General features: G+C 35.1%; 1 protein-coding gene across 1 annotated transcript in view; it reads left to right on the forward strand.

Annotated features, from left to right (window-relative positions):
• The window catches only part of ADAMTS3 (ADAM metallopeptidase with thrombospondin type 1 motif 3), a 289216-nt gene that overhangs the window by 253886 nt on the left and 9632 nt on the right, over positions 1–25698 (forward strand). The window contains exons 10-19 of the mRNA XM_029235930.1: positions 102–234; positions 1698–1811; positions 3826–3971; positions 4934–5109; positions 6961–7094; positions 8859–8982; positions 12356–12436; positions 14202–14365; positions 19753–19918; positions 22494–22626. Coding sequence (XP_029091763.1) covers positions 102–234; positions 1698–1811; positions 3826–3971; positions 4934–5109; positions 6961–7094; positions 8859–8982; positions 12356–12436; positions 14202–14365; positions 19753–19918; positions 22494–22626 — 1371 coding nt within the window. The remainder of the gene's footprint in view (positions 1–101; positions 235–1697; positions 1812–3825; positions 3972–4933; positions 5110–6960; positions 7095–8858; positions 8983–12355; positions 12437–14201; positions 14366–19752; positions 19919–22493; positions 22627–25698) is intronic.

A 25698-nucleotide genomic window follows, 5' to 3' on the forward strand; every position in this document is an offset into this window, starting at 1 on the left:
ATCTGATGAAATTCCCGAGTATGTAACCTAAGAATACTTTTTCATTGGAACATGATAAAAAAATGAACATTTAACTACATGCAGTATTTTCCTTCCTACAGTTCCTATGACTGTCTCCTTGATGACCCTTTTGAACATGACTGGCCCAAACTCCCAGAACTTCCTGGAATCAATTATTCTATGGATGAGCAATGTCGTTTTGACTTTGGTGTTGGTTATAAAATGTGCACTGCGGTATGTTACAGTCAATTTAGATTTTGCATATTGAAATCTACTTGCTTAGCTCCTGTTTGGTGACATTTACAGACTCACTGGTGCAAGAATATGAACCAACAATTTTGTGTTTGCTATGTCAGTACATGCTAAAGCTAAGTGCTTTAAATATACTATCTTATTTAATCCTTGTGACAGGCTAGAAGGGAGTTGGTATACTTTTATTTTACAGATGAACAAGCCGAGACTTACAGAGATTAAGCAACTTGCTTAAGTCACACATCTGGTAAATAGGGCTTTTTATATGTTGGAGAAAGCTTTATTTGTTAAAGCAAGAAAAAAAAGTATTTCATCAAAAGAAGTTGATCTGCTGTTTGAATTCCTCCATATGCAGATATATACAGATATTTGGTTTGTTTGTAAGGTATACACGGTCAGCTCCTAATGACCTGCGATAACGTTCTGACCTGAGAATTCTAAAGCTTTGGCTCACTAGTGTAGAAAATTACAGTTTCTGCATTAGGTAATAGGAATTAGAACAAAAAACCCAGATCCAAAATGAGTACTAATTAAAAAAAAAAAAAAAAGCTATGACCATGAGTCTGTATCTGGATAATTAGTGGTGTAGGCAATGAAGATGTGGGTAAACTGCTGTTTGATATATATACATATATATTTTTAAATTTATCTAAAGAGTGATAAGATATTTACTGTTAGAGAGCGGATGAGGAAACAGTAACACAACTGTGTGTGCTTAACATTTGGATATTATAATGTAGTGTTTTAGGAAAATGAAAGACATCCTTAAGAGTGAGAAGACTAAGATTCTGGTCTATCTCTGTTACTGTCTTATTGTATCCATAACTATATTCTTACCTTATAACCCGTATTTCTCAGCCACGGATTGTTATGAAGATCAAATATATGGAAAGTACTTCATAAACTATATGAATGTATTGTATATTTTGTTATACCTGGAATACATTATCTTACACAGAAAGTTTCACAAATATTTTCTGCTTTTAGTTGGCTCATTATGATAGGCATTTTTATTATTTATTTCTGACTGGTTCATCCATTCAGGGTTAAAGAGAAGCCATTCTGATGGCTTGAGAGCTGCAAAACCACTATAATGTTTTCATACTTAAAATGTTCATAATAATTACTCATTCTTTTAAAAATCCCAATATTGTCTATTTGAAAACCATAAGATAGAAATGGCATAAAGAATAGAAAAGTCAACAGAAGAACCCCAGACAAATCATTGTTTATCAGTGTTATTTTAGAAAAGTGGAAGGAAAGTATTCTTTACTTGGAATTCTTAGGCAGTGTTTGTTTGTTTTCTTAACATGCCACAAGTTTGACTATTAACTTGAAATTAAAATATGCAAAAAACATGACATGAAGAAACTGTGTAGAAGGTGTTGTTGGTACAAGTCATTCCATCTCTATGTCGCTGACAGTTTGGTTTTTTTCTCTTCTAGTTCCGAACCTTTGACCCATGTAAACAGCTTTGGTGTAGCCATCCTGATAATCCCTACTTTTGTAAGACTAAAAAAGGACCCCCACTTGATGGGACCGAATGTGCTGCTGGAAAAGTGAGTATAATCTATTTATACAATAAAGATTTAAGATACGTTGCATTAATAATCATCTTTAAATAACATGTATCGTCATTTTTAAGAAAACCATAGCACATGAAGTTTCATTGTGGGAATGCATGAACACTGTGTACAAGTTTCCTATAGCTGCTATGACAAATTACCCCAGACTCAGTGTTTTAAATTAACAGAAAACTACTCTGTCAGTTCTGGAGGCTGGAAAAACAAAATCAGTTTTCACTGAGCTGAAATCAATGTGTGGGAAGAATGATACTCTCTCCAGAGGCGCTAGTGGAGAATCTGTCCTTAGCTCTTCCAGCTTCTGGTGATTGACTGAATTCCTTGACTTGTGGCTGCACCACTCCAGTCTCTGCTTTTGTGGCCACATTGCCCCCTTCTCTTCTGTGTATAAATTTCCCTCTGCCCGTCTCTTATAAGGATACATGTGATGGCATTTAGGGTCCACCTGGATAATCCAGGATAATCTCCCCATCTAAAAATCCTTACTTAATTACATCTGCAAAAACTCTTTTCCAAATAAGGTAACATTTACAGCTTTTAAGGATTAGGACCTGACATCTTCGAGGCCACTATACGGCGCCCTGCTGATAGAATAGGAAGCGGCAGCTCAGCCGAGTATCTGGGCCCTAATGGGATTTGATTTACTTGCTGGCATCCCATTCCTTGTGAAAGTTGTCCAGAAATAAAGTCATGTGAACTTGTACAGAAGATTTGGCCTTGCTCTTTGGGGAAAGATGCCCAGAAGTTTCAATCTCAAGTTACGTAGTGAGGATCAAATGCTCAGAAACTGGCCCAGTGCCAAGCTACGCTACTCAGGAGGGGAAAGATCATGAAACCCAAAACAAAGGGATGTTAAGAGCTCAAGTTGAAGAGCTTTGACTAGTTTGGAAATAAGATATTGTAGATAGGACCAAAACCTGGCAAAGAAGATTTATATAGCTTTTAGGTCTTCTGAAGCCCTTTAAAGCTCTATTTCGAATGTATATAAACTGTACTTGCTATGAGAATTACAAACATGATAATAATAATAAAATCTCCCATTATTCACGTTTAAACTCTTAGGCACTATGCTAAACTTGTACAGTGTGTTGCTTTGGGAAAATTCAGTATTCAGTATTACAGACTTCTGACTGAAAAAACAGAAGCAACAATGAGTTGATTCATTTTTGCTTTATGAAAAAGGTATTCTGTAAACCAACTCTGAACATCCAACTTCCCTAAATATATTTGTGTTATGTTTCAATTTCCCAGAATTGAGTTTTAAGAAACACTTTCATTGTATGTACGATAAAAAAGTGAGTCAAAATGTTGGAAGGGAAAAGAACTAACACCTTTTGAGCATCTGCTGTGTGCTGGGTACTGTAAGCTCTAGGCCTCTACAGTATCCATGTTTTAGCACTCCCCACTTAGTTTTTCCGGTCAGAGAGTCTTACACTACTCATGGTCCTTTCCGGGTCCCAGTTTTCCTCATCAGAAAGGTAAAGATCATATATCTCTCAGAATCATTGTGAAGGAAAATTTTAACAATTATGTACAAGTGTTTTGAAAGTTATATATGTTTTAGATATGTTAATTATTTTCTAAATTAAGACATATGGTTTCCTGTCATTATTTTAAAGGGGAGCAGATTGCCCTTAAAAAACTCCAGTAATATAGATAATGAGGGATGAAGGGTAGAATAGCACCTACTGGGCAAGTTGGGTGCTCAGATCATCCTTATTGATTATGATGTTTGATACTTACTAGTAAATGTGTCATTTAAAACCTTGTCTGAGTGAATGTTATTTTTTTAATTTTAATTTTATACTTAAAAATGCAAGTCTAAATTACCCAGTGTACAGGGCACTGCTTTGAGATAGTTTTAAGTGTATTCTTGCCTGAAAAAGAAAATAAAAAAGAAATGAAGTTCTTCGCTTGGTGATTCTTGTATAACAACTTCAGCTTTCGCGTACGCCCGATTTTCATGATTGCTTTGTGTCGTTTCCCTAAGTGGTGCTATAAGGGTCATTGCATGTGGAAGAATGCTAATCAGCAAAAACAAGATGGCAACTGGGGATCATGGACCAAATTTGGCTCCTGTTCCCGGACCTGTGGAACTGGTGTTCGCTTTAGAACACGCCAGTGCAATAATCCAACGTGAGTATAACTCCTGTCATTCTGGTTATTGGGATAGACCAGAAAATGCTTCAATGTCATGTCGCTAATGCTCTGTTTCTTGAAGTACATGTAAAACACAGAACATGAAAACTAACGGTTTAAGTTTCTATTTTGGGTAAATCCCCATTTATCAATCTTGTGAAGAGTAGTCCATGGTTAAGATTAGAGATTGTTAAAGAAATTGCTGTTTAGGAGGATTAAGGAGCTGAGCGGGGAAAGCAGATGGCTGTGCTCTTAGGACCTGGGCACCAAGGCTGTGAGACCCGCTGGAGGAAGGTCAGGCCTGCCGGCAGGAGCAACACCAACCAGAGGCTCCCTCACTTCCGAGTTAGGAGAAGAATACTTCAGAGCTGGTGACGGGAAGATGGTGAAAGAAGGCCAACGAACTGTTGGGGGAAAAGTTATCCTTATAGTAGTTAGAACAGCGAGGGTTCACCATGAGCCACACTCTGTTCTAAGTGTTTTAAACATGCTAACTCATTTAATCCTCACAGTGTTCCTCCAAGGAAGATTGGACTATTATTTTCATTTTACATATTAGGAAACAGAGGCATAGAGCTGTGATCAGTGTTTCTTTGGGTTGCTTCTACATGTTTTATACATGATATAAAATATAATTTTCCTGAGACCATATACCTGTTTTTTGTTTACTTTTGCTGTGCATTTAAAATACACTGCTTTAATATTTTAAAGCAGTGTATTGAAAAATACACTGCTTTAAAATATACTGATGTAAGTTGAGTTTGGGAATTCCCACCACCAAACCTCAGCAGGGAGAGGATAGTGCTTTCGGAAAGGGATTGAAAGTAGGAAGTATGAGTTCATTCACTTTGTGCTGGCAGCTCAGAAGCCTTGGCTTTCTGTCCTCCAGCACTGTGTCTGCAAGCTTCAACTGCTGGACCAGAGCCAAAAGGCCTTTTTAAATGTTGTCTTTTCTTTAGGCCCATCAATGGTGGTCAGGATTGTCCTGGTGTTAATTTTGAGTACCAGCTTTGTAATACAGAAGAATGCCAAAAACACTTTGAGGACTTCAGAGCCCAGCAGTGCCAGCAGCGTAACTCCCACTTTGAATACCAGAATACCAAACACCACTGGTTGCCATATGAACATCCCGACTGTGAGTAAGATGCCCTCGCTTTTCCTGCTGTGTGGATGGTTACTTAGAGCTTAAGCTTTGTCAACATGCAATCCCTTGGACTCTTGATCTCTACTTGGTAACTTAGAAAACTTGGTGCTTATAGGGGTAGGTCCTCCCGGGTTTCCAAGAATAAGGCTAACATACGCCTTTCTCTAGAGAGGTGAGAATTATGGCATAGCTCCTGGGAAGCAGCACTGCCACCGTCACTACTGGAAAGACAAGTAGAAAGCAACGCCTGGGAGAGATGTTGAGTCTCCTCATGCAACTGAAATCCCTCTACTAGGAAATGCTTCTGGAATATTGTGATCCTTCCTTTCTGAATAACTAGAGAAAAATATAGTTATTTTACAACCAAGTCAGGAATAAGACAAAGACCATTATTTAATAACAAAAGGCACTTCATAACCTTTTACTTTTGTACTGTACACTGGTTATCAAGAAATACACTTGGAAATTCCCTTGTCATGTTTCACTTCTTACCCCTGAATTTTCGGTTAAATCTGTTCAAATGGGAACTTCTTGACATATTTCTTACTTGAGTGAATAAAGATTAGTTACAGAATTATTGTGTGATATAATACACTGCTGAGTTCAGTTTAAAAGCTGTTTTAAAGGAAAGATGCATATGTGTAGGAATTCAAAATTGCAATGCATTATTTTGATTTATTTTGGGGAAGTGAGTCACATAACTTAGATTTAATTAATGAGATCCTGCAAGAAGCAAAAACTATACTAGGCCTTTGAGTCAAACAAAAGAGAAACCCTAAGACGGGGAAGAGATGGGAAGTGAGTAGACATGAGACTATTATAGGGCTGAGGAGAAAAGTGGCAGAATCTAATTACAATGGGATGAGTGGGAATACAGAAATGAGGATGGGCAGAGGATGCACATCTTGGTATTTGGTATATACCGCAGGGTTTTTTTCACCAAGTTGTCATTCTGTGTTTGGAAAACAAAATTGGGGGGAAAATGAAATCAAAGAGTAAGTCAGTGCTTGGCATATAATAGGAATGTAATAAATTTTGGAAAGACTCACACTACCATGGTGAAACTTTTAGTATTAAACATATATTTAGTATTAAACATATATTCATTTGCAGAACAGACAGTAGTTGGACTTTTATATTACTAATGCTTACAATACTTCAACTTCTGGTCATCTTATACAAGTTCATTAGACCACTGATCGTTGTTGCAATAGAGTTCTGAAAGTTTAATTTTGAGATGTGAATGAGAAATGAGGTCATGGCATAGATGAAGACAGGCAATGAAACTATAAAATTGGTAAGCTTGGTCTATGAGAACCTATATGAGCAAAGAATCTGAAAAAGAATAGATATATGTATATGTATAACTGAATCACTTTGCTGTACACCTAAAACTAACACACTGTAAAACAGCTATACTTCAATAAAATTAATTTTTTTTGAAAAAAAAAGAGAAACCCTTTCAGTGCTCTAAGTGTCACTAAAACTAAATTGATGCTGAATGAAATTTATTGAACAGCTGTGGTTAAATCTAGGGTAGCCAGCCATACGACCTGCGTTGCCTGGGACAGTCCCAGTTTATACCTATTGTCCCTGTGTATATTATTAATAGAGCCCCTTTTCACTGTCAAAATTATCCCAGTTTAGATGTCAAAGTGTAGGGTCACCCTGGTTTAAACAAATATGCCAAGTATGCATACTTTTCCCCTACTCTTTATTTATTTATACAATTTGTTTTCAGGAAACCACATTGAAACTGTATATTTTACAAACAAAATAAGCTATACTGTTCAAATATACCATTTTACATAAATAGTCGACTTAATCCTCCATCTTATGCAGCCAAGAAAAGATGCCACCTTTACTGTCAATCCAAAGAGACTGGAGATGTTGCTTATATGAAACAGCTGGTGCATGACGGAACGCGCTGCTCTTACAAAGACCCATACAGCATATGTGTGCGCGGAGAGTGTGTGGTGAGTTCAGATTGCTTCCCCCAAAGCTTCGTACAGTAGTGTGCAATTCTACTTTTCCTTTCATTCATCTGCATATTTTCAAAAATATTTTAACTCTTATCTGAGATCACATTACAATGAGAATCTATGAATAGTTCAGTAGCTAAGCTAAAATGGGAAGAAATTGCAATTAATCAAATCAAACTTTGGTCACTGGCAAAATCAAGATTTAATTAGTTTTCCTAATTTCCAGCCAAATGCATTTTTGGCGGCTTCCTCTGATACCTCAAGGCTGGGAATACAACTTGGGAACCATGCCTTGGCTTTGAGTATATTATAGTAGCCATCCACTAATACAATACCAAGTCTTTTTTAAAAATTCAATGCTAGGGCTTCCCTGGTGGCGCAGTGGTTGAGAGTCCGCCTGCCAATGCAGGGGACACGGGTTCGTGCCCCGGTCCGGGAAGATCCCACATGCTGCGGAGCGGCTGGGCCCGTGAGCCATGGCCGCTGAGCCTGAGCGTCCGGAGCCTGCGCTCCGCAACGGGAGAGGCCACAACAGTGAGAGGCCCGCATACCGGCAAAAAAAAAAAATTCAATGCTAAATGTGTTTTATCGTTTGTTTAAAAGATGATAGAAACTTCTCTCTCTCCCTGTCTCACCTTCCAATTAATTCTAAGTTTAAACACTGAGTTCCACATCAGAACAAAAGTACTAGTGAAGATGCAAAAACTGTCTTTTGCCCATTTAATCTTTTTTTAATGCAGTTTACTTTTTGTTCATGTTCACAGGTTAAAGTGATAAGAAATTATCCTTATTAACCGAACACATTGCTCCTGTTTGATTCGTTTTCACTTCAGCATAACTAAAGTGTTATATAAAAGAATCTCAAATTCGCAGATGCCTCATAGCTGAACAAAAATTTCCCTAAAGTAGAATCTGTGTTTTGTTCATCTTTCACCTCCCACAGTATCTGGTGCATTAAATGTATATGTTGTCGGTATTTTCTCTGCTCACTCTCATCCCAAACTTATGAGTGCAGTATCATTATCATTATGCAACACTGATTTATATTAAGGACCTACCCCAGTTCAGAAAACTTTTCAGTAGTTCCCTGTTAAAGTAACGTGAAAATATAAACTCTGCCTGATATTCAACGCCTTCCACAGCCTGTGATTTGCAGATCTTTCACTATTCTTCACCAACATACAACTCTAACTTTCCATTAGTTTAGGTATGGTTCACATATTATTACCTGAACCCACTTTTGATGACTTCTGTGGCTCTGTTTTAATCCCTTTTTATTCTTGAATTGCCTTTCCACACCGTCTGTTCCTTCAGGGCACTATGAAAATCTCCACTACATCTGTGATGTTTTGTCTCACATCCCTTACCAACTTGTAAAGTCCGTACTAATAGACAACTCACTATTTTAGTATCCATCTTTATAAATATGAAGGCAACAAGGGAGAAACGCCTCTTAATTTTGTCTCCTCAGCATCAGCTACAAATTCTGCGTTCCACACATGTTTGATGATTGCCTATGTATGACAGGGGAAACACTTCATTAGACCGAGGGAAATTTATACTTTACTGCCCAGAGTACAAGTCATTTTATTTCATAGTAGTTCTTTAAAAGACTGAGGGATTAAAAATCAGAGCTGGAGAGGAATATTGGTTCCTGTCTGTGGGCCGATGATGAAACAAATGGTGTATCATTCTCCAGGAGGCTGACCTTTACTTGGCACGTTAAACTTAGCTACACTTAATATCTTCTCTCCCCAGAAAGTGGGCTGTGATAAAGAAATCGGTTCTAACAAGGTCGAGGATAAGTGTGGGGTCTGTGGAGGAGATAATTCCCATTGTCGAACCGTAAAGGGGACGTTTACCAGAACACCCAGGAAACTTGGTAAGATGAGGTCTCTCGTGAATTCAGTATCCTTCTCCATGATTTGCATTTGTCTGAGACTTCTTTTAGGAATGGCGCACTTTCTCTATAAACATAAAAGAATTAGCTGCTGATTTATTTTTATTCAGATTACCTTTTAAGGAATTATTTTAACAACTTTGACAATTCATACTCATAGTGTCCATGATAAAAAATAAACCTACTAAATGTAGATAAGGAACAAATAAAACCAATATCAATTATAGTAGTTAGTTAAAATCTGTGTTTTGTTTAATTCTGTGTCCTTAATAAAATGCATTAAACCTAATTATTAGAATTAATGCTTATCTTGAATTTTCTGTTGCACATAAATTGTTGATCAGAAGTTAAAAATACTATAAAACTTTAAATACAACTTTAAAAATATTACATTCATTTTGCTTCTTTTATAAGTGAACAAGTTTATCCTATTTATAAATCTATAAATCTAGGGTCTATATTTCACATAATATTTACAAGTTTATATCAAACAAATTTGAGGTACATACAACCAAAAAATAACCTGAGGTATAATTGCTTATGTGTTTGAATTTCTCTGCTTGTTACACAGTCAATGGCCTGGACTCAGGCATGTGGTGAAGGTTCGTCAGATGGAACCAAAAGCAAATAATATGCAAAATTATTAGTATTTTCATAATAATTCATTGGAATTTTCATAAGACTTAGATATAAACATTGATTACTGAATAATTTCTTTAAATTTGTAACAAATATTATTCAGTTATTCCACAAATTTATTGGACAAATGTCTCTGAGAATTCAGCATTTAAAGATAAATTTAATGTGAGGCTTCCCTTGAAAAGCTTCTCTTACATCCAAGATATAGTCTCTTATAGAATAACAGAAAACAAGATAAAACAAAACAAAAACAAAGATTTGGTTTACTTTGAGCACATTGTCATAGCGCTAATTTTTCCTTTTAGAAAAATAAGAAGTATAAAAAACCGTTCTTTATCCAAATAGAGTAATTCTCTTAGTTCTTTTTGCTCCCATTATACCCCAGGTACGCAGCGCAAGCCATTTCCACACATATCAGCTTTGCTCTTTGATATATTTAGAGCTAGACAGAGGTAGTTGACTATATTCTAATGTGTTTTTCTTAAGCATTCCCTACTCTAGTTACTGATATCTTTGCTATTCCTGTGTGATAATTTACTATGCTTTGTACTTGGAAAATTGTTAAAAATCAAATATTGCCATTTCTGGCTGATTGTATTATTTTAATAAAGCAAACAGAATTAGAATTATATACATATACAATGGTTTTGGTGGAGTAACGTGATTTTCTCCATCTTAATGTGAAATAATTCACCGTGCTTTCTTTATTGCAGTTACGTATTGTTTGTTTAGGTGTAAAATAATTAATTTTTTTATTCCCAGAGTGAATGAATGTAAAGAAAATGGTTTTTACCATTATTATCCATTCTATATTATGTGTAATAAAAGGCAGTGATACTTTTTTTCAGATACCCCAAAAATTATGCTAAACCTGTGAATCAAGTTCTGAAGAAGAGAAGAAAGCTTTAATCAGTCATACAGATTCAAACTGTTTGAAGATAATCTAACATCCATTTCTTTGAACTAATGTTATCATCGTAGTTATTCAATAGACTAATTAACCTTTTCCAACAGGGAAAAATTTAAGCAAGAGGTGCCGTAAAGAATTCAAGTTGCTGGAAAATGAAATCTGCAAGTATTCAACTTCAAATCACCTATATCATTTCTCATTCACGCTTAGTCTTACTTTCATTGACTATTAACAGTTTACTGGCATTAGCTAAGTGTTATAAATGCATTTTGACTTCAACATATAAAATTATGGAACATATTTTATATATTACCTAATAAAATATATATAGCTTATAGTATAGTCAATGAAACAGCAAGACTTTGATAAACATGAACCCTCCACTAATTAAAGACATTCTATTTAAGGGAAGATGAGAGGCGCCTTCACTTTACCCAAAGGAGCTCGTAATATTTCTCTTGCTGAAACAAGGGAAGCTAAAAATGTACTGGGTAAGTTGTAGCAAACTGCAGAAAGATGGGCATCCATAAATGGCATCAAGCTGTTTTGCTATACTTGACATCTTAAGCATGTTACTTCCAGCTATTGCACTCAGGCAAACGTGGTACATTTCAGGTACTGAGTATCACCCAGGCTTAGGTGCTGAAAACCCTGACCCCAAAATGACCACTCCATTTAGTTAAGACACTAATAAATATTGTAAAAGAGTTAGGTAAATCTACACAAAGGTAATAATTGTCAATATAGGAAATGACAGAAAAACAGATTTTTTTCTGATTCCATAAGCAATTTTGTATTTATAACTGAATTTCTGTCAATACTTGTAATATATGAATTATAGGTTTCATGATGTAATGAAGGTGTATAAGTTGCATAATCTTCCTATATTCATTTTTTTCTTACAAGCGAGGTAAAACATCTTGGTTTCTCTATTTGCCCTGATTATTGTTGAGTTATGGTTAGGATCTTAATTCTAAACGATCTTAAGATAATTTTTAGGACACGTGATAATACTAAGAAAGTTTGTTATATAAGACAATGACTGCAATACGATCGATATGTGATTTTAAAACCCAAGACAAGCTAATCAGCATATTCGTTTTGTGATTTCTCAGTTAGAAGATTGAACTTAGGGTACGTGTAGAGGCAATGCACAACATAAACTGCAGACATATTCCAACCAAATCTACAGCACATATTTTAAAACATTCCCCTTTAAAACTTGTTTAAGGCTTTCAAATTAATTGCTGATCACAATATAAATGAAAGCTACTCAGGGATTTTTCTTTTGTAATTTCTTTAGAATAAAGCAGGTGTTTAAATCTGAAGATATTTCATGAGTTAGAAGTTCAGCTGTTTATACTTGCTACTTAGGCTTTTAAAATAGTATATAGACAGATAAAATATATCAAGAAGTTCACCAACTAATTGCACTAAAAATGGACCCCTATTCAAAAGAATGGTTTAGAAAACTAAAATCACGTCGGAGGGACACAGGGGAGTATAGTATTTGCCTGAATTATTGTTGATACAATTTGTAGGTCAGCACAAAATAAGTGACTAATGGGCTAGAAACTAGATTAATTTTTTTTTCCTCAACTTAATTAAAAAAAAGATTCCTCTGATCTTATGCCAGATGTCACAAAAGCTACCAATGCTTTGAAATTAATTTCTGAAACTGCTTCTTTCGGTTTATGGATGCCCTCTTCTGCACACAGGAGCAGTTAGAATGTAATGCCTGACTAACCATGGTTGTTGCTTTTGTTTTCTTCTTTGCTCCCTCCAATATTTACTACACATGCCAAGGGTACCTTAAGATGTTTGATATACCCCCTGGTGCTAGACATGTGTTAATCCAAGAAGACGAGGCTTCTCCTCATATTCTTGGTAAGTGTTTCTGTCTGCTGGCTCTGCTTTAACATGCACTGAAAACATAGAAATGTCAAAGAAATAATATATAGATAGAGATACATATGTATGTATCTCTATATATACACATAAAATTCAAAATTATATGTAAATGCATTATTATGTGATTTTTGTTGGTCATTTCTCCCAACTATTCTTTCTCTAAAATAAGAAATATTCAAAACTAGAGTTTTAACTTTTGGTGAAACCTGGGTTGGTTCATCATGACATGAGGGAAAAAAATAATTTCACAGGTTTGAATTTGTTATGCATTTTTGCTCTGTATTAGGAGATGAGAAAAATAAATGTTAATAAAATGCACTAAATTAAGAATAATATCAGAAAAATTTGCCATATTTATGTTGACAAATTAGTTCTGATATTTTGGTTGGTGCCATACTGCATGCCTCTTCTTTTAGTGCATTTTAAGTTCTTTGACTGAAAAGCAATCACATCTGGATTTTACTAGTCCAATAAAAATTTTCCTGATATCTGTTATGTGTCCAGTTTCTGACTGGCACATGCAGATTCATTTTCTGCATGTTTTCTGTTTATTATCTGCAAATTATCCTGTTTATAGTTTCTAAAAGAAGATTCTTTTCCTCCTTTATGAGAGGATCACGTAGAAATGTCACTCTAAAGGGGTTTGTATTCAAAGTGAATGTACAAATGTAAACATAGCTTTCACATATTCCTTGAGCTATAAAAGCACTAAGAAGATTTCTGAAACTGACACATCTGTCAAACCTATGAAAATTTATAGTAAATTACTTTTCTAAACTTCTGTAACTTAAAAAATGGATTGTTTTATGGTGTTTCGTAGAATTTTTTTCTTTTTGGTATTTAAAGTATATTCACTACTAGATTCCAAAATAGTCTCTGCTGTCTAGCTGTTATTTCTTTCTCCAGTAACTGAAATTCCCTACTTTTGATTCTAGAGTTCAGATTATTCTCCTTGGAAAAATTAGACTAGTTTAAAAATTTCAAGGGGAATAAATGCATTTAACTAAAACTACTCATGTTTTCTGCACATTTTCGGTAATGGTAACAACTTTTGAAATTTTATTTCCTAACATCTTTAAATGCCGATGTACCTCCAAACTTTGAAATCCCGTTTGTTATTTTTTATGCATTAGAGAAAGCATTTTATTTTATAAGGTATACTAAATCTATAGTATATTACAAATTCTATCACCAGTAAAGAGCTTTTCCTGGTCATATAAGTAGGTAATGTGACCTTAGAATTTTATGTTCATAAGGACTAATTGTTTGTTGGCCTAAAAATTAGTTCAACTGTTTTGAGTACCTATAATATTTTGCCTTAACTTGAAAGAGATACACAGTAAAAAAAAAAGACATTATGTTATATTCTGTCTTAGCATAAATCATTTATATTAATTGTATTTTAAAAATATTACCACCTTCCTGAGGAAATGTATATGATGAATGGGTAAGAAACTGTTGACCTCTTCGGCAGTGTTTTCAAATGGGAATATTTGTTAATTTTTATTTCTTATTTAACCATCTTGCCACTGTTTTTAACTGGTTAGGAATGCTTCTTGAGAATTTTGAATGCCTAATGAATGAAGTAGGAGTCCTATCAGAAGTAACACTCATTTTGATTGCTTTGATGCTCATAAACACAGTCTTTCATTTATAGAAGGGGATAGACTTAATATGGATCTTCAAAGCTGTAATATGATAAAATAAAATGTATGCCGGTTACTCATTTTTCATCCTTCAGCAATTAAGAATCAGGCTACAGGCCACTATATTTTAAATGGCAAAGGGGAGGAAGCCAAGTCGAAGACCTTCATAGATCTTGGCGTGGAATGGGATTATAACATTGAAGATGACATTGAAACTCTTCACACCGATGGACCTTTACATGATCCTGTTATTGTCTTGGTATGTGGCATTACAGGCTCACTATGTAGTTGGTTTAGTTTATATTTTTATCATTAATTTATCTCAAAACGTGTTTACCTTGCTTGTTTTTTATAATTCCATGTATCCTCCCCTCTTTATTCTTTGGGCAGTTTTGTCATATATTTTATTATATATATGTTATAAACCAAATAATACAGTATTATGAGTTTTGATTTTAGTAATCAGTTATGTTTTAAAGACAAGAGAAAAAATAGATTTTTATATTTAGCCACATATTTACCATCTCTGATGCTCTTCGTTTTTCTCTGTAAATCTGATTTTCCATCTAGTATCATTTACCTTCAATATAAAGAACTTCCCTTAGCATTTCTCGTGGTGCGGGTATGCATGCTAGCAAATTATTCTCTCAGCTTTCAATTCTCTGAAAACATCTTTATTTCACCCTCATTCTTAAAGGATATCTTCACTAGATACAAAATTGGGAGTGGCTAGTTTTTGTTTTGTTTTTTTCTCTCTCTCAGCACTTGAAAGATGTTTTTCTGTTGTTGTAGGGAGTTCCAGGAATTTGGGGGCTGATCTAGGAAATAGATATGACCATGAGGTGGCAGTAGCACCCACACATATTGTTTGGGTGGCACCTTAGCAGGTTTGCTTATGGGGCCACCATCAGGAGGGAGACAAGGGCAAGGTAACTCGTGAGGGAAGGGGAACTCGAGAAGGGGTTAATGTGTCTAGGTGATGTCACTCAGCAGCACAGCGGGGAGACTCTGGGTCTGAGAACTCCAAAAGGTAGCAGCAGCAGCTTGGGGTCCTGATGGCCACAAAGTCTTATTTATAATTAGTGGATTTGGGGTGCAAAGCAAGCAGCAGGCTCCAGATGGCTAGAAATCTACTTTTTTGGGCTACATTTAAAACAACTGGATATATGAAAATCTGAGTTTGGTGCCAGCTGGCTTTAGAGCTAATGGGTGGGTCTCAACTTGCTGTGAATAAATAAGCAACCTAGGGCCCAATATACAGGAGCTGTCTTGACTCATTTATGTAGCATTTGTCTTCTTGAAGCTGTTATTTATGATGAGAAGTCAACCTCATTTAGGTTGCTGCTGTGCATTTAATGTGTCAGTTTTCTCTGGCTGCATTTTGCAATTTTCTCCTTTTTGTTTTGGTTTGGTTTGTTTCATAGTTTGCCTGCGGCGTGCTTAGTTTGTGATGTTCTTTGTATGTATCTGGCTTGGGGTTCACCAAGCATCTTGGCTCTGTAGGTTGATGTTTTTCACCAAATTGAGGTAAATTTTCCATTATGTCTTCAAGTTTATGCTTTTTTCCCCATCTCTTTCTTTTCTATTCCTGGGACTCATTTACATGTATGTTAAACCAGTTGAAATTGTTCCACAAGTGCCTTAGACTTTGTTCAATCCTTTTGTAGTCTTTGTCTTTTCTCTGTTCTTCAAATTGGATAATTTCTGTTGAACTGTTTTCAAGTTCACTGACTGTCTTATGTGGTCTCCAATCTGTCATTGAGCCCATCCAGTAAAGTTTACATGTCAGATGGTGTACTTTTGTTTTCTAGAATTTCCATTCGGTTCTTTTTTCTTTTTTTATAATTTTCATTTCTCTGCTGAGATGTCCATGTATTTTCACTCATTATGTCCAACTTTTCCTCTAAGTCCTGAGATTTCATACTGTCTGCTTCTATGGGCTGCTTTTTTTTTTTCTTGATTATGGTTCAGATTTTCATACTTCTTACACTTTTTTATTGTACACTGAGCAGTATAGATGATAAGTTGTAGGGCATTTGGTTTATGTTGCCTTCCTTAAAAGCACTGTCTGTCTGGTAGTTAATTTATTGTCCATTCCCACTAATCCTTTGAGGCTTGGTTTATCCTTTCTTAGGGCTGGTGTATTTCAATTTTGTTCTTATTTTTATGGCATGGCTTTCTGGTGCCTTAACTGAATACCTGAAGTGTTAAGGAGGCCATAAGAACACCTAGGGCCCTCAGCCCTGCCTGTCCTCAGGTATCTCTGTGCTGCTCTCAGCCCTGCAGCAGCCATTCATTCACAGACGTCATGGTGTCTTGGCCTGGGCATGCACGGACCAGACCTCAGTCTCAGACCCATGCAGCTTTCTGGACCACCCTCCATAAAGCCCCCTTTTCTTTAGTGCCCTGCCCTGAAAGTTCCAGAACTCCACCCTCCTCAGTTCAGTGAGACTGCTGTCTTGGCTTGGGCTCCAGCTCCCAGTACCAGGGTCCAGACGTGGCCCTGTCAGGAAGCCAGGACCCGCCTGGCATGTTACTCTTCTCACAGGGATCATTGTCCTTTGCCATGTTATTTATTGCAGAAAAAATTCCCTCAAATATTCTATCCAGTTTTATTCTTTTTAATATCAGGAAGGCAACTCTATTACTTCCTCATGGATGAAAGCAGAAGCCATCAACTTAATTTGAATATTGTTAGATTCTGTATACCAGTGTTTATCGGATTCCCTGTAAAAATATTATACTAATCTAAAATCAAATCTTCCCACTCAGTTCTAAGTCTTTTTTTAAATTTGAAAATTATTTCTCATTGATAAAGTGTCCAAATCTTTTGCCCATTGTTAAAGTAGGTTGCCTTTTTCTTTTTAAGTTTTCAGAGTTCTTTATATACACTCAATATATAAGTCCTCTGTGAAATGTGGCTTTCAAATATTTTCTTCTACTCTGTAGTTTCTTTTCCTTCTCTTAGTAGTGTCTTTCACAAAGAAAATATTTTAACTTTATTGAAGTCCAATTTATCAATTTTTCCTTTTACGGATCAAGACTTTCTTATTATATAAGATTTTTTTTTTTTGCCGAATCCAAGGTCAAAATATTTTCCTTTTTTGGTAAGTTTTACATTTTAATCATTTAAATTTATGAACCATTTAAGCTAATTTTTATATACATTTTGTCTAGGTTAGGTTATTAGTTTTGCATATGGGTGTCCATATTATCTATTGTTGCATAACAGATTACCCCAAACTTGGTGGCTGAACACAAGCAACATTATTATCTCATAGTTTCTCTGGGTCAGGTATCTGGTAGTAGCTTATTACCTGGCTAGTTCTGGCTCAGGGAATCTCATGAGGATGCTCTCAGCTCTGGTGGCAGTCACCTCAAGGCTCCAGTGCAGAGAATCTTTTCAGTTCCCAGCTCAGTCACATGGTTGTTGAAAGGCCTTGGAAGATTGCTCCCAGGCTTCTTCACGTGGTGGTTGGCAGGCTTCTGTTCCTTACTACATGAGCCCACTGGCTGCTTAAGTGTCCTGTCCACATGACAGCTGGCTTCCAACAGTGAGTGATTCAAGTGACTGAGAAAGTGAGAGAGTGCAACCAAGACAAAAGTCAGTCTTAACCTAATCTTAGAAGTGACATCCTTTCATGTCTGCTGCTGTTTACTAGAAGTAAGTCACTGAGTCCAGCCCCCCACTGAAGGGGAGAAGAATTAAGCTCCATTTATTGAGAGGGAAAGTGTCAAAAGACTTGTGGACACATTTTTTAAGCCACCACAGTGTCCAGCACCATTTGTTGAAAAAACTGTCCTTTCTCCATTAAATTGCCTTTTCATCGATGTCAGAAATTAATTGTCCACATTTAAGTGGGCTTATTTCTAGATTCTCATTCTCTTCCTTAGGTTAGATAACTTTATAGGAAAATATACATTAATCAAACTTTTATTTAGATTATTTTAAGTTTGAATGATTGGAGATCAGAAGCTCTGTTTTACTCGTATGTAACGACAGAGCGTTCTTTTCCAGGAGCACAGGTGTCTGGCCTCAGAGCCCTGCCTTAAGTCTTTGCCAGTGATATTAGTGTGACCCCAGGGAGCCATGTGGGCTGGCGATATAAGAAGGAAATGTGTAGCTAGGACAGGGGTTATGGGCAAGCTGTGCTCTGTCATCATGGCCTTTCTTTTCCTCTCTGAAAGACTGGAACCCCAGGTTCGGAGCCCCAGAGCATGGCAGCTAGGCCACCTGGGGTTGAAACCTTAGACATCTAGCCACATATAAGGGCCAATATAGGGATTGATGCTCAATTTTTAATACTGTTTTAAAAACAAAGACTAAGGGGGAAAAAAGAGAACCCAGATAACCAAATCCTTCACCCTAGCGGGTTTAGTATCAAACAAAAGCTGTTTCTAAAAGTTTAGTTTAAAACACTAATGAACTGCACATGTTTCTCCTTTTGTGTAATTGATATAATCCTATAAAAGCTACATGAAAGTTATTAAAAACTATTTTTTTAAAAAAGTGCTTTGCTAATGAACTAAAAATCAAATAAAGAACAGAATATGTTTGCAAAGTTTCTTATAAAAAGGATTAATACTCCTATTGCATAGATTATTTAGGAAAAAAAGGTATGTATAGCAATAAAAAAAAGAGGACTTAACATGAGCATGCAACACATAGTGGGCAAAATACAAGTGACCATTAAACTTTACTATTTATCAAATAAATAACAAGACAACAATCTTTTGCCCATTCGGTTAACAAAGAGGAAAGTGATATAATATGCAGTGCTGAATGGGGGCGTTGTCATATACTTTCATCGTGAAAGTAATAATTGTTCTAACTGTTCTGAAGGGCCATTCACTAGTCTATTATGAGAGCTATAAAAAAGTGTTTGTACCCTTTAGCATACTAAAGAGAATCAGAAATCATCACAAAACTGGGGATAAAATATAAATATTCATTTATATGATTAAATAACGCACACTAGGATTAACCACTATGCTGACATTTAAAAGTATGTCTTCAAAGAATATTTACTGTCTTGGGAAATGTGTGTGACACATTAAGTGAAATAAGCAAGACCAGAAAAGTATGTATGTGTATACACACACACACACACACACACACGCACACACACACACACAGATAATATGCAGATATCTTGAGGCTATATTCCAAAATAATAAAAGTGACTTTAGTTTTCTCTGGTTTACTGGAATTATGGATGATTTTTATTTTCTTTATATTTTTCCATGATGTCTATATTTTCTGGATGGAACATTACTATCTTTATTATCATAACAAAACAGTCTTTCAAACAATAATTTTTAAGTACACTCAGGAGATATATAACTTGAGGAAATTTGTGGTGAATTTTATTGTAAGGTTATTATTTTTATAATACAAATTTTTTTCTTACTCCTTGGTGGATTTTTTTTTACTTTTTAATGCCAAGATATTTTATATATTTGCTTTTTTTTTTTCTCAAACAGGGCATACCTGTACTTTAGTGATAGAAAAACATTCTATTTTTAGAAGCTACTTGAAATTCTTCCAATTTTAATAAGATACACATTCTGAAATATTTGTAATTTTTTCATTCAAATTTAATACTCTCTCAGGTGATTTACATATCTATTTCATGTGTATGTTAGATTATACCTCAAGAGAATGATACGCGCTCTAGCCTGACATATAAGTACATCATCCATGAGGACTCTGCACCTACAATCAACAACAACAATGTCATCCAGGAAGAATTAGATACTTTTGAGTGGGCATTGAAGAGCTGGTCTCAGTGTTCCAAACCCTGTGGTGGAGGTAACAATTGAACACATTTATTATATTAAAATGTAATTCATATAAAAGCCAATCTTCTTCCTTCTGCCTTAAGGATTATCTCTAATTGAGGCCACAATCTGAGAAACACCAACTATAACCAAAACTGAATAATACAAAGCATTTTGACTGAAATCTCAGGATCTACAAAGGATAGGAATCCATTCATAACAGCGGTAGACCTTCTTAAAAATCCCCTTGCCTTTCCTCCTTGTCTCATATCCATGTAGTGTTACCCTTAGTCACTTTACTCTTTCCAGACTCTCCCAAATTCAGTGTCCTCTGGTTCTTGCCTTTCTTCTTTTCCACTTTTACTTTCCATACCTATGCATTTCTTTTCAGCGTTAATAATGAAAGAGCTCTTAGTTGCACTATGTACCAGATACCATTTTACATATTAATGATGAATGCTCACAATGGCTCTATGAGGTCAGTACTATTATTACCTCTATCGTACTGATAGGGAAACTGAAGCACAGGGAAGATCAGTAACTTGCCTGGGGCCATGAGATACAAACCCAGGGAGGTAGTCTGGCTTCTTCATACATGTTTGTACTGCTTTCTGCCGCCTCTCTGCTCTCTCTAGAGTAGATCCATTAAGCTGTTCTCAGAGTTTCTCAATCTCTGCCATCATCCATTCCTCTAGCTCAGAACAACAAATGCTCCAGAATGGAACTGGCCTAGACAGAATTCTCTCACAATGATACTGAATAATTGAGAACAAGAAATTATTTTGTTGTTTGTATAGGGAATGCCTGGGTAAATATTTCATAATTTTAAATTCAAGGATGTATTTTTAAAGTTTTTTTTTCTCCAGAGGGGGCATAAAATGTTTTTAGATAATTATTTTAAATGACAATTTATTCATCACAAGATGCTTATATAATTTGGATCCTCCCTTCTGTTGTATTGTCAACATCTACTTGGTCACAAGACTTATCAGATACACTTTTTTGTTATCTACCAGATCTATTCCTCCCTCACCAGATTTCCTTCACAACTTTGGAAGGGAAGATTATTGCAAAGGTCTCTTAACTAACCAACTAAATTTGATTTTCTTCTCTTCGTTTATTTCCAGGGTAATCTTTCTCGAATGGAAGAATGAATGAATTTGAGTAGAATTATATTATTTCCCTGATTCAGATCCTTCAGTCTCCTAATGTGTTACCCTAAAGACACAACATAATTCTTTTTTTTACAGGGGTATAGTTGTTTTACAATGTTGTGTTAGTTTCTGCTGTACAGCGAAGTGAAGTAGAGTTCCCTGTGCTATACAGCAGGTTCTCATTAGTTATCTGTTTTATACATGTTAGTGTATATATGTCATTCCCAATCTCCCAGTTCATCCCACCCCTTTCCCCCCTTGGTGTCCGTATGTTTGTTCTCTACGCCTGTGTCTCTCTTTCTGCCTTGCAAACCGGTTCATCTGTACCATTTTCTAGATTCCACATATATGCGTTAATATATGATATTTGACACAACATAATTTATGTAATATTCTTGCCCAAAGTGAAAACCTGAATGAATCTAATCATTAGTTGACAAAGAAACCCAAAGTGTGGGACATTTTGTAAAACAGCTGGCTTATACATTTCAAAAATATTAAAAGATAAAAAGAGGCTCAGAAACTATTCCTAACTAATTCTGTGAAAACTAAATGCAGTGCATGATCATTGATTGGAAAAGCATTTCTATAAAGAACATTCTAGGGACAATTGATAAATTTTGAATATCATCTTTATACTAGATAATAGTATTATATTTGTGTTAAATATTCTGATTTTAAGATTATACTGTGGTTATGTAAGAGAATGTGCTTGTTATGAGCTGAGGTATTTGGAAGTGAAGAATCAGGATGTCAGCAACTTACTCTCAAATGGTTCAGCAACATTTTATATATAAATGTATATATAGTATGTGTATTATATATTATAATTAATATATATATAAATATATATCAAATATGGTGACATGGTAACACAAAGTTAACCTAGATGCAAGGCATATAACATGTTCATTGTGCTTTCCTTACACGTTTTTTGTAGATTTGAAATTTTTCAAAATTAAAAAATATATACACATATTTTTTTAAACGTCTAAGTCAGTGCTTGTGGAGACCTTCAGTAACTCCCTGGATAAAGTCCAAACATTTGTCTGACATTCAAGGCTTTTAAGAACAGATCCTTTCCCATCTGTTGGGAAAAGCCATTCAAAGAGACCTACAATTTTCTATATGTCTTTTCTGTAGAAGCCTGTGTCACTGGGTATTGTCGCCATAGTTTTCATATCTGACTCTCACAGGAGACTATTTATCAGGGTCTAGTTTATTAACAAGCATGCAGTTGCTATTTAATACTTTGTAATATTTATTAAAGATAAAGGATTTTTGTTTATTTAATTTTTATTTAACTAATATGCTTCTGAAACTTCAGCACCTAGAACAGTGCCTGACTTATGACTCAATAAATATTTGATAAATGAATGAATGAGTGAATGGTCAAATGTATGATGGAATGAATAAGTGATTAAATCCAAAGAAATATATTTCTCTTACCAGGTTTCCAGTACACTAAATATGGATGCCGTAGGAAAAGTGATAATAAAATGGTTCATCGTAGCTTCTGTGAGGCCAACAAAAAGCCAAAACCTATTAGAAGAATGTGCAATATTCAAGAGTGTACACATCCACTGTAAGTGTTTATTTTAACTATCATATACTGAGGACAAAATAAAAAGGATTTAAATGTCTTTAGCTCTTTTTAGTTTTAACTTAATTTTTAGTCAAAGCTAATACATATACCTGGTTACAATGATCAGATCATTTCACAGGAATTATATAAACCTGTAGTCCTGTGGGTTTTTTTCCCATATCTCTGCTTCTCAAAAATAACTGCTTTTATTTATTCTTCTCTTTTTTTATTGAAACATAGTTGACTTGCAATATTGTGTTAGCTTCAGGTGTACAGCAAAGTGATTCAGTTATGTATTTTTTTTAGATTATCTTATGTTATAGGTTATTACAAGATATTGAATATATCAGTAGTTCCCTGTGCTATACAGTAAATCTTTGTTGCTTTTCTATTTTATGTATAGTAATTTGTATCTGTTAATCCCATACTCTTAATTTATCCCTCCTTCCCTCTCTTTCCCCTTTGGTAACCATAAGTTTGAGTTTGTTTTCTATGTCTGTGAGTCTCTTTCTGTTTTATATATAAATTCATTTGTGCGTGTCTGTGTGTGTGTGTGTGTGTGTGTATGTGTATCAATACTGATATTGATATTCAGAGTTCATATTATTCTAACAACATGTGTCTCTCTTGAGAGTTGAGTCACTTAGCATGCTCTGCTTCTGTTTCTTTTCTTACTAAACTTTGTTTCTCCTAGAGTTAGTGAATGTCTTGATTTTTATGTATCATTTTCTACTACTTTTCACTAATTCATCCCCAAACTCTTCTCCTCTAAATGCTACGCACTCAAGTATCCTGTCCTTGTGTCTTCTTAGAGACATGTCCCAGAGAGTTCTCTGTGTTCTAGCTCCTGCCTGAGCTCCTACACAGCTTCCTTCCTGGGGCTTCTTTTTACCATCCTCCAAGGGATTCCTACTGCATGTCTCTTGTATTGGACCTCCTGTTTTCTGCATTCTTTTTCTTATCTTTTAGAGTATTCATTCATTCTGGTAGGGCATATCTTTCAGTCGTTTCATGAAAAAACTGTATACAAAGGAAAAATTTTATATAAGAATTAAGCTTCTATACACCTAAGAAAAGTATATAATAGGTTAAAGTATAAGGGTGTATGAGAAGTCTTTCTTCTACTCTTGATCATTTGGACGCACACGTATGTATACCATTCCAACCTATAATATATTTTTCTCAGAATTTATAAACTTGCTCCATTATTTTCTAGACTCCAGTTATGCTCTTGAAAAGTCATTTGCTATTCTAATTCTCAATTATTTCTATGTGACCTCTTTTTTTTTTTCTTTCAAAGTTTGTAGGATCATTTTGTTCCTAGTGTCTTGAAATTTCATAGTGATAAACTGCCTTTGTGCTCATTTCTTCTCATCTCTTGTGCTGTATATTTGTAGACTTTTTAAAACACAAAACTAATATCTTTTACCTCTGGGAAATTTTCTTGTATTTTTTCTTTGAAAAGTTTCCCCTATGATTTTCAGTATTCTTTCTGGGAAATTTGTAGTTAGGGTTTCTAGACAGATCTAGTTCTTTTCTTTTCTTTTCTCTCCTGGTATTTACTGTTCTTCCTGCTGAATTTTTCCATTTTTGCTATTATGTCATTAACATCCAAGAGAGTGTTAACATCCAAGTGCTGTTTTGTTTATCAGATGTTCTGTTTTCCAGACATTTGATTCTTATTTCAAAGATGTAATATATTCGTTTATCTTTCCTGGGCTCTTAAAGATTATTTGCTTTTTTGTGCATTACTTCTTCTATCTCTTTTTTCCCTTCGTTCAGCATTTGCGTTAGAGACTTTCTATGTCTGGTGAACACTGGCTGTTCACATGTGTATAGAATGCAGCATTAAACTTCTGTATGATACATAAGAATGTTATGGAGACAGTAGATCCTGAGAGTTCTCACCACAAGGAGAATTGTTTTTTCTTTTCTTTCTTTGCATCTATATGAGATGATGGATGTAACTAAACCTGTTGTGGTAGTCATCTCACAATATATGTAAATCAAACCATCATGCTGAACACTTTACGAGTGTATGCCATTTTATGTATTTTTTTATTGTCATTCTGGGAATTTCAGGAGGGAATAAGGTAACAGAAAGTATCTATGACTATGAAGTATATACTTCTCATGTTAACACCTATCTTTAAGTGAGAGTCACAGTGGAAGCCTTCAAAATTGAGTAAAATTTCTTAGTTGCCACAATTCATTCTACTGCCAGTTGAAAACCTATGGCAGTCTTAAGCTCTGAATAGCAAAGACTGCCAAGGTTTTAACCTGTTTATATTTTGGTGCTCCATACATACAAAAAGAAAAAAAATTGCACAGGGAAGGTAACTTCGGAAAGGATAAATAGAATGCCTCCATTACATACTAACAGATTGATTACCTAGTTGGAATCAATGGTGACAACCCTTTGGGACATATGCAATGACGAACTGTCTGTCATATTGTATCCATAGCTAATTTGGAGAGGGCTGGGGCACTGACATCGAATTTGGACATCGAATTTGGGAATGTCCCATAGGATATCTTTTTGAAAATAAATTCCTTGGAAATATTTCTATCAGGTATATTCATGGAAGCAGTTTCTGCTCAGGCCCAGATGCATACAAGCTTTACCTTTTCATCAGGTCCAATAAGGGCCTATATGAAGAACTGAATTTTCCAAACATGATGGATATGTCAGGTAGCCTTCACAGCAACAAGCATAGAGATGGAACTGTAATCTCATTTAGAATATTCAAACATGAGTAAACTCATGAGGTAATGAAAAAGCAGCAGCAACCAAATCACCTTGTCATAGCAGGCATCAGATGGAGCCTTTTTAAATTTCCTTTCAGATATTTAACACTGTGAGGCAATATGGCTGAGAATTAGTTGGTTTTATTTATTTTAATGAGTTGTTTTTATAATTTTATAATTATTTATTATAATGAGTTGGTTTCTATTTTATTTTTATTGAAGTATAGTTGATTTACAATGTTGTGTTAGTTTCAGGTAGACAGCAAAGTGATTCAGTTATATATATATATATATATATATATATATATATATATATATATATAT

This window comes from Monodon monoceros, unplaced genomic scaffold (genome assembly GCF_005190385.1).
Source record: "Monodon monoceros isolate NGI ecotype Baffin Bay Population unplaced genomic scaffold, NGI_Narwhal_1 Super_Scaffold_20, whole genome shotgun sequence".
NCBI classification, from domain to species: domain Eukaryota; kingdom Metazoa; phylum Chordata; class Mammalia; order Artiodactyla; family Monodontidae; genus Monodon; species Monodon monoceros.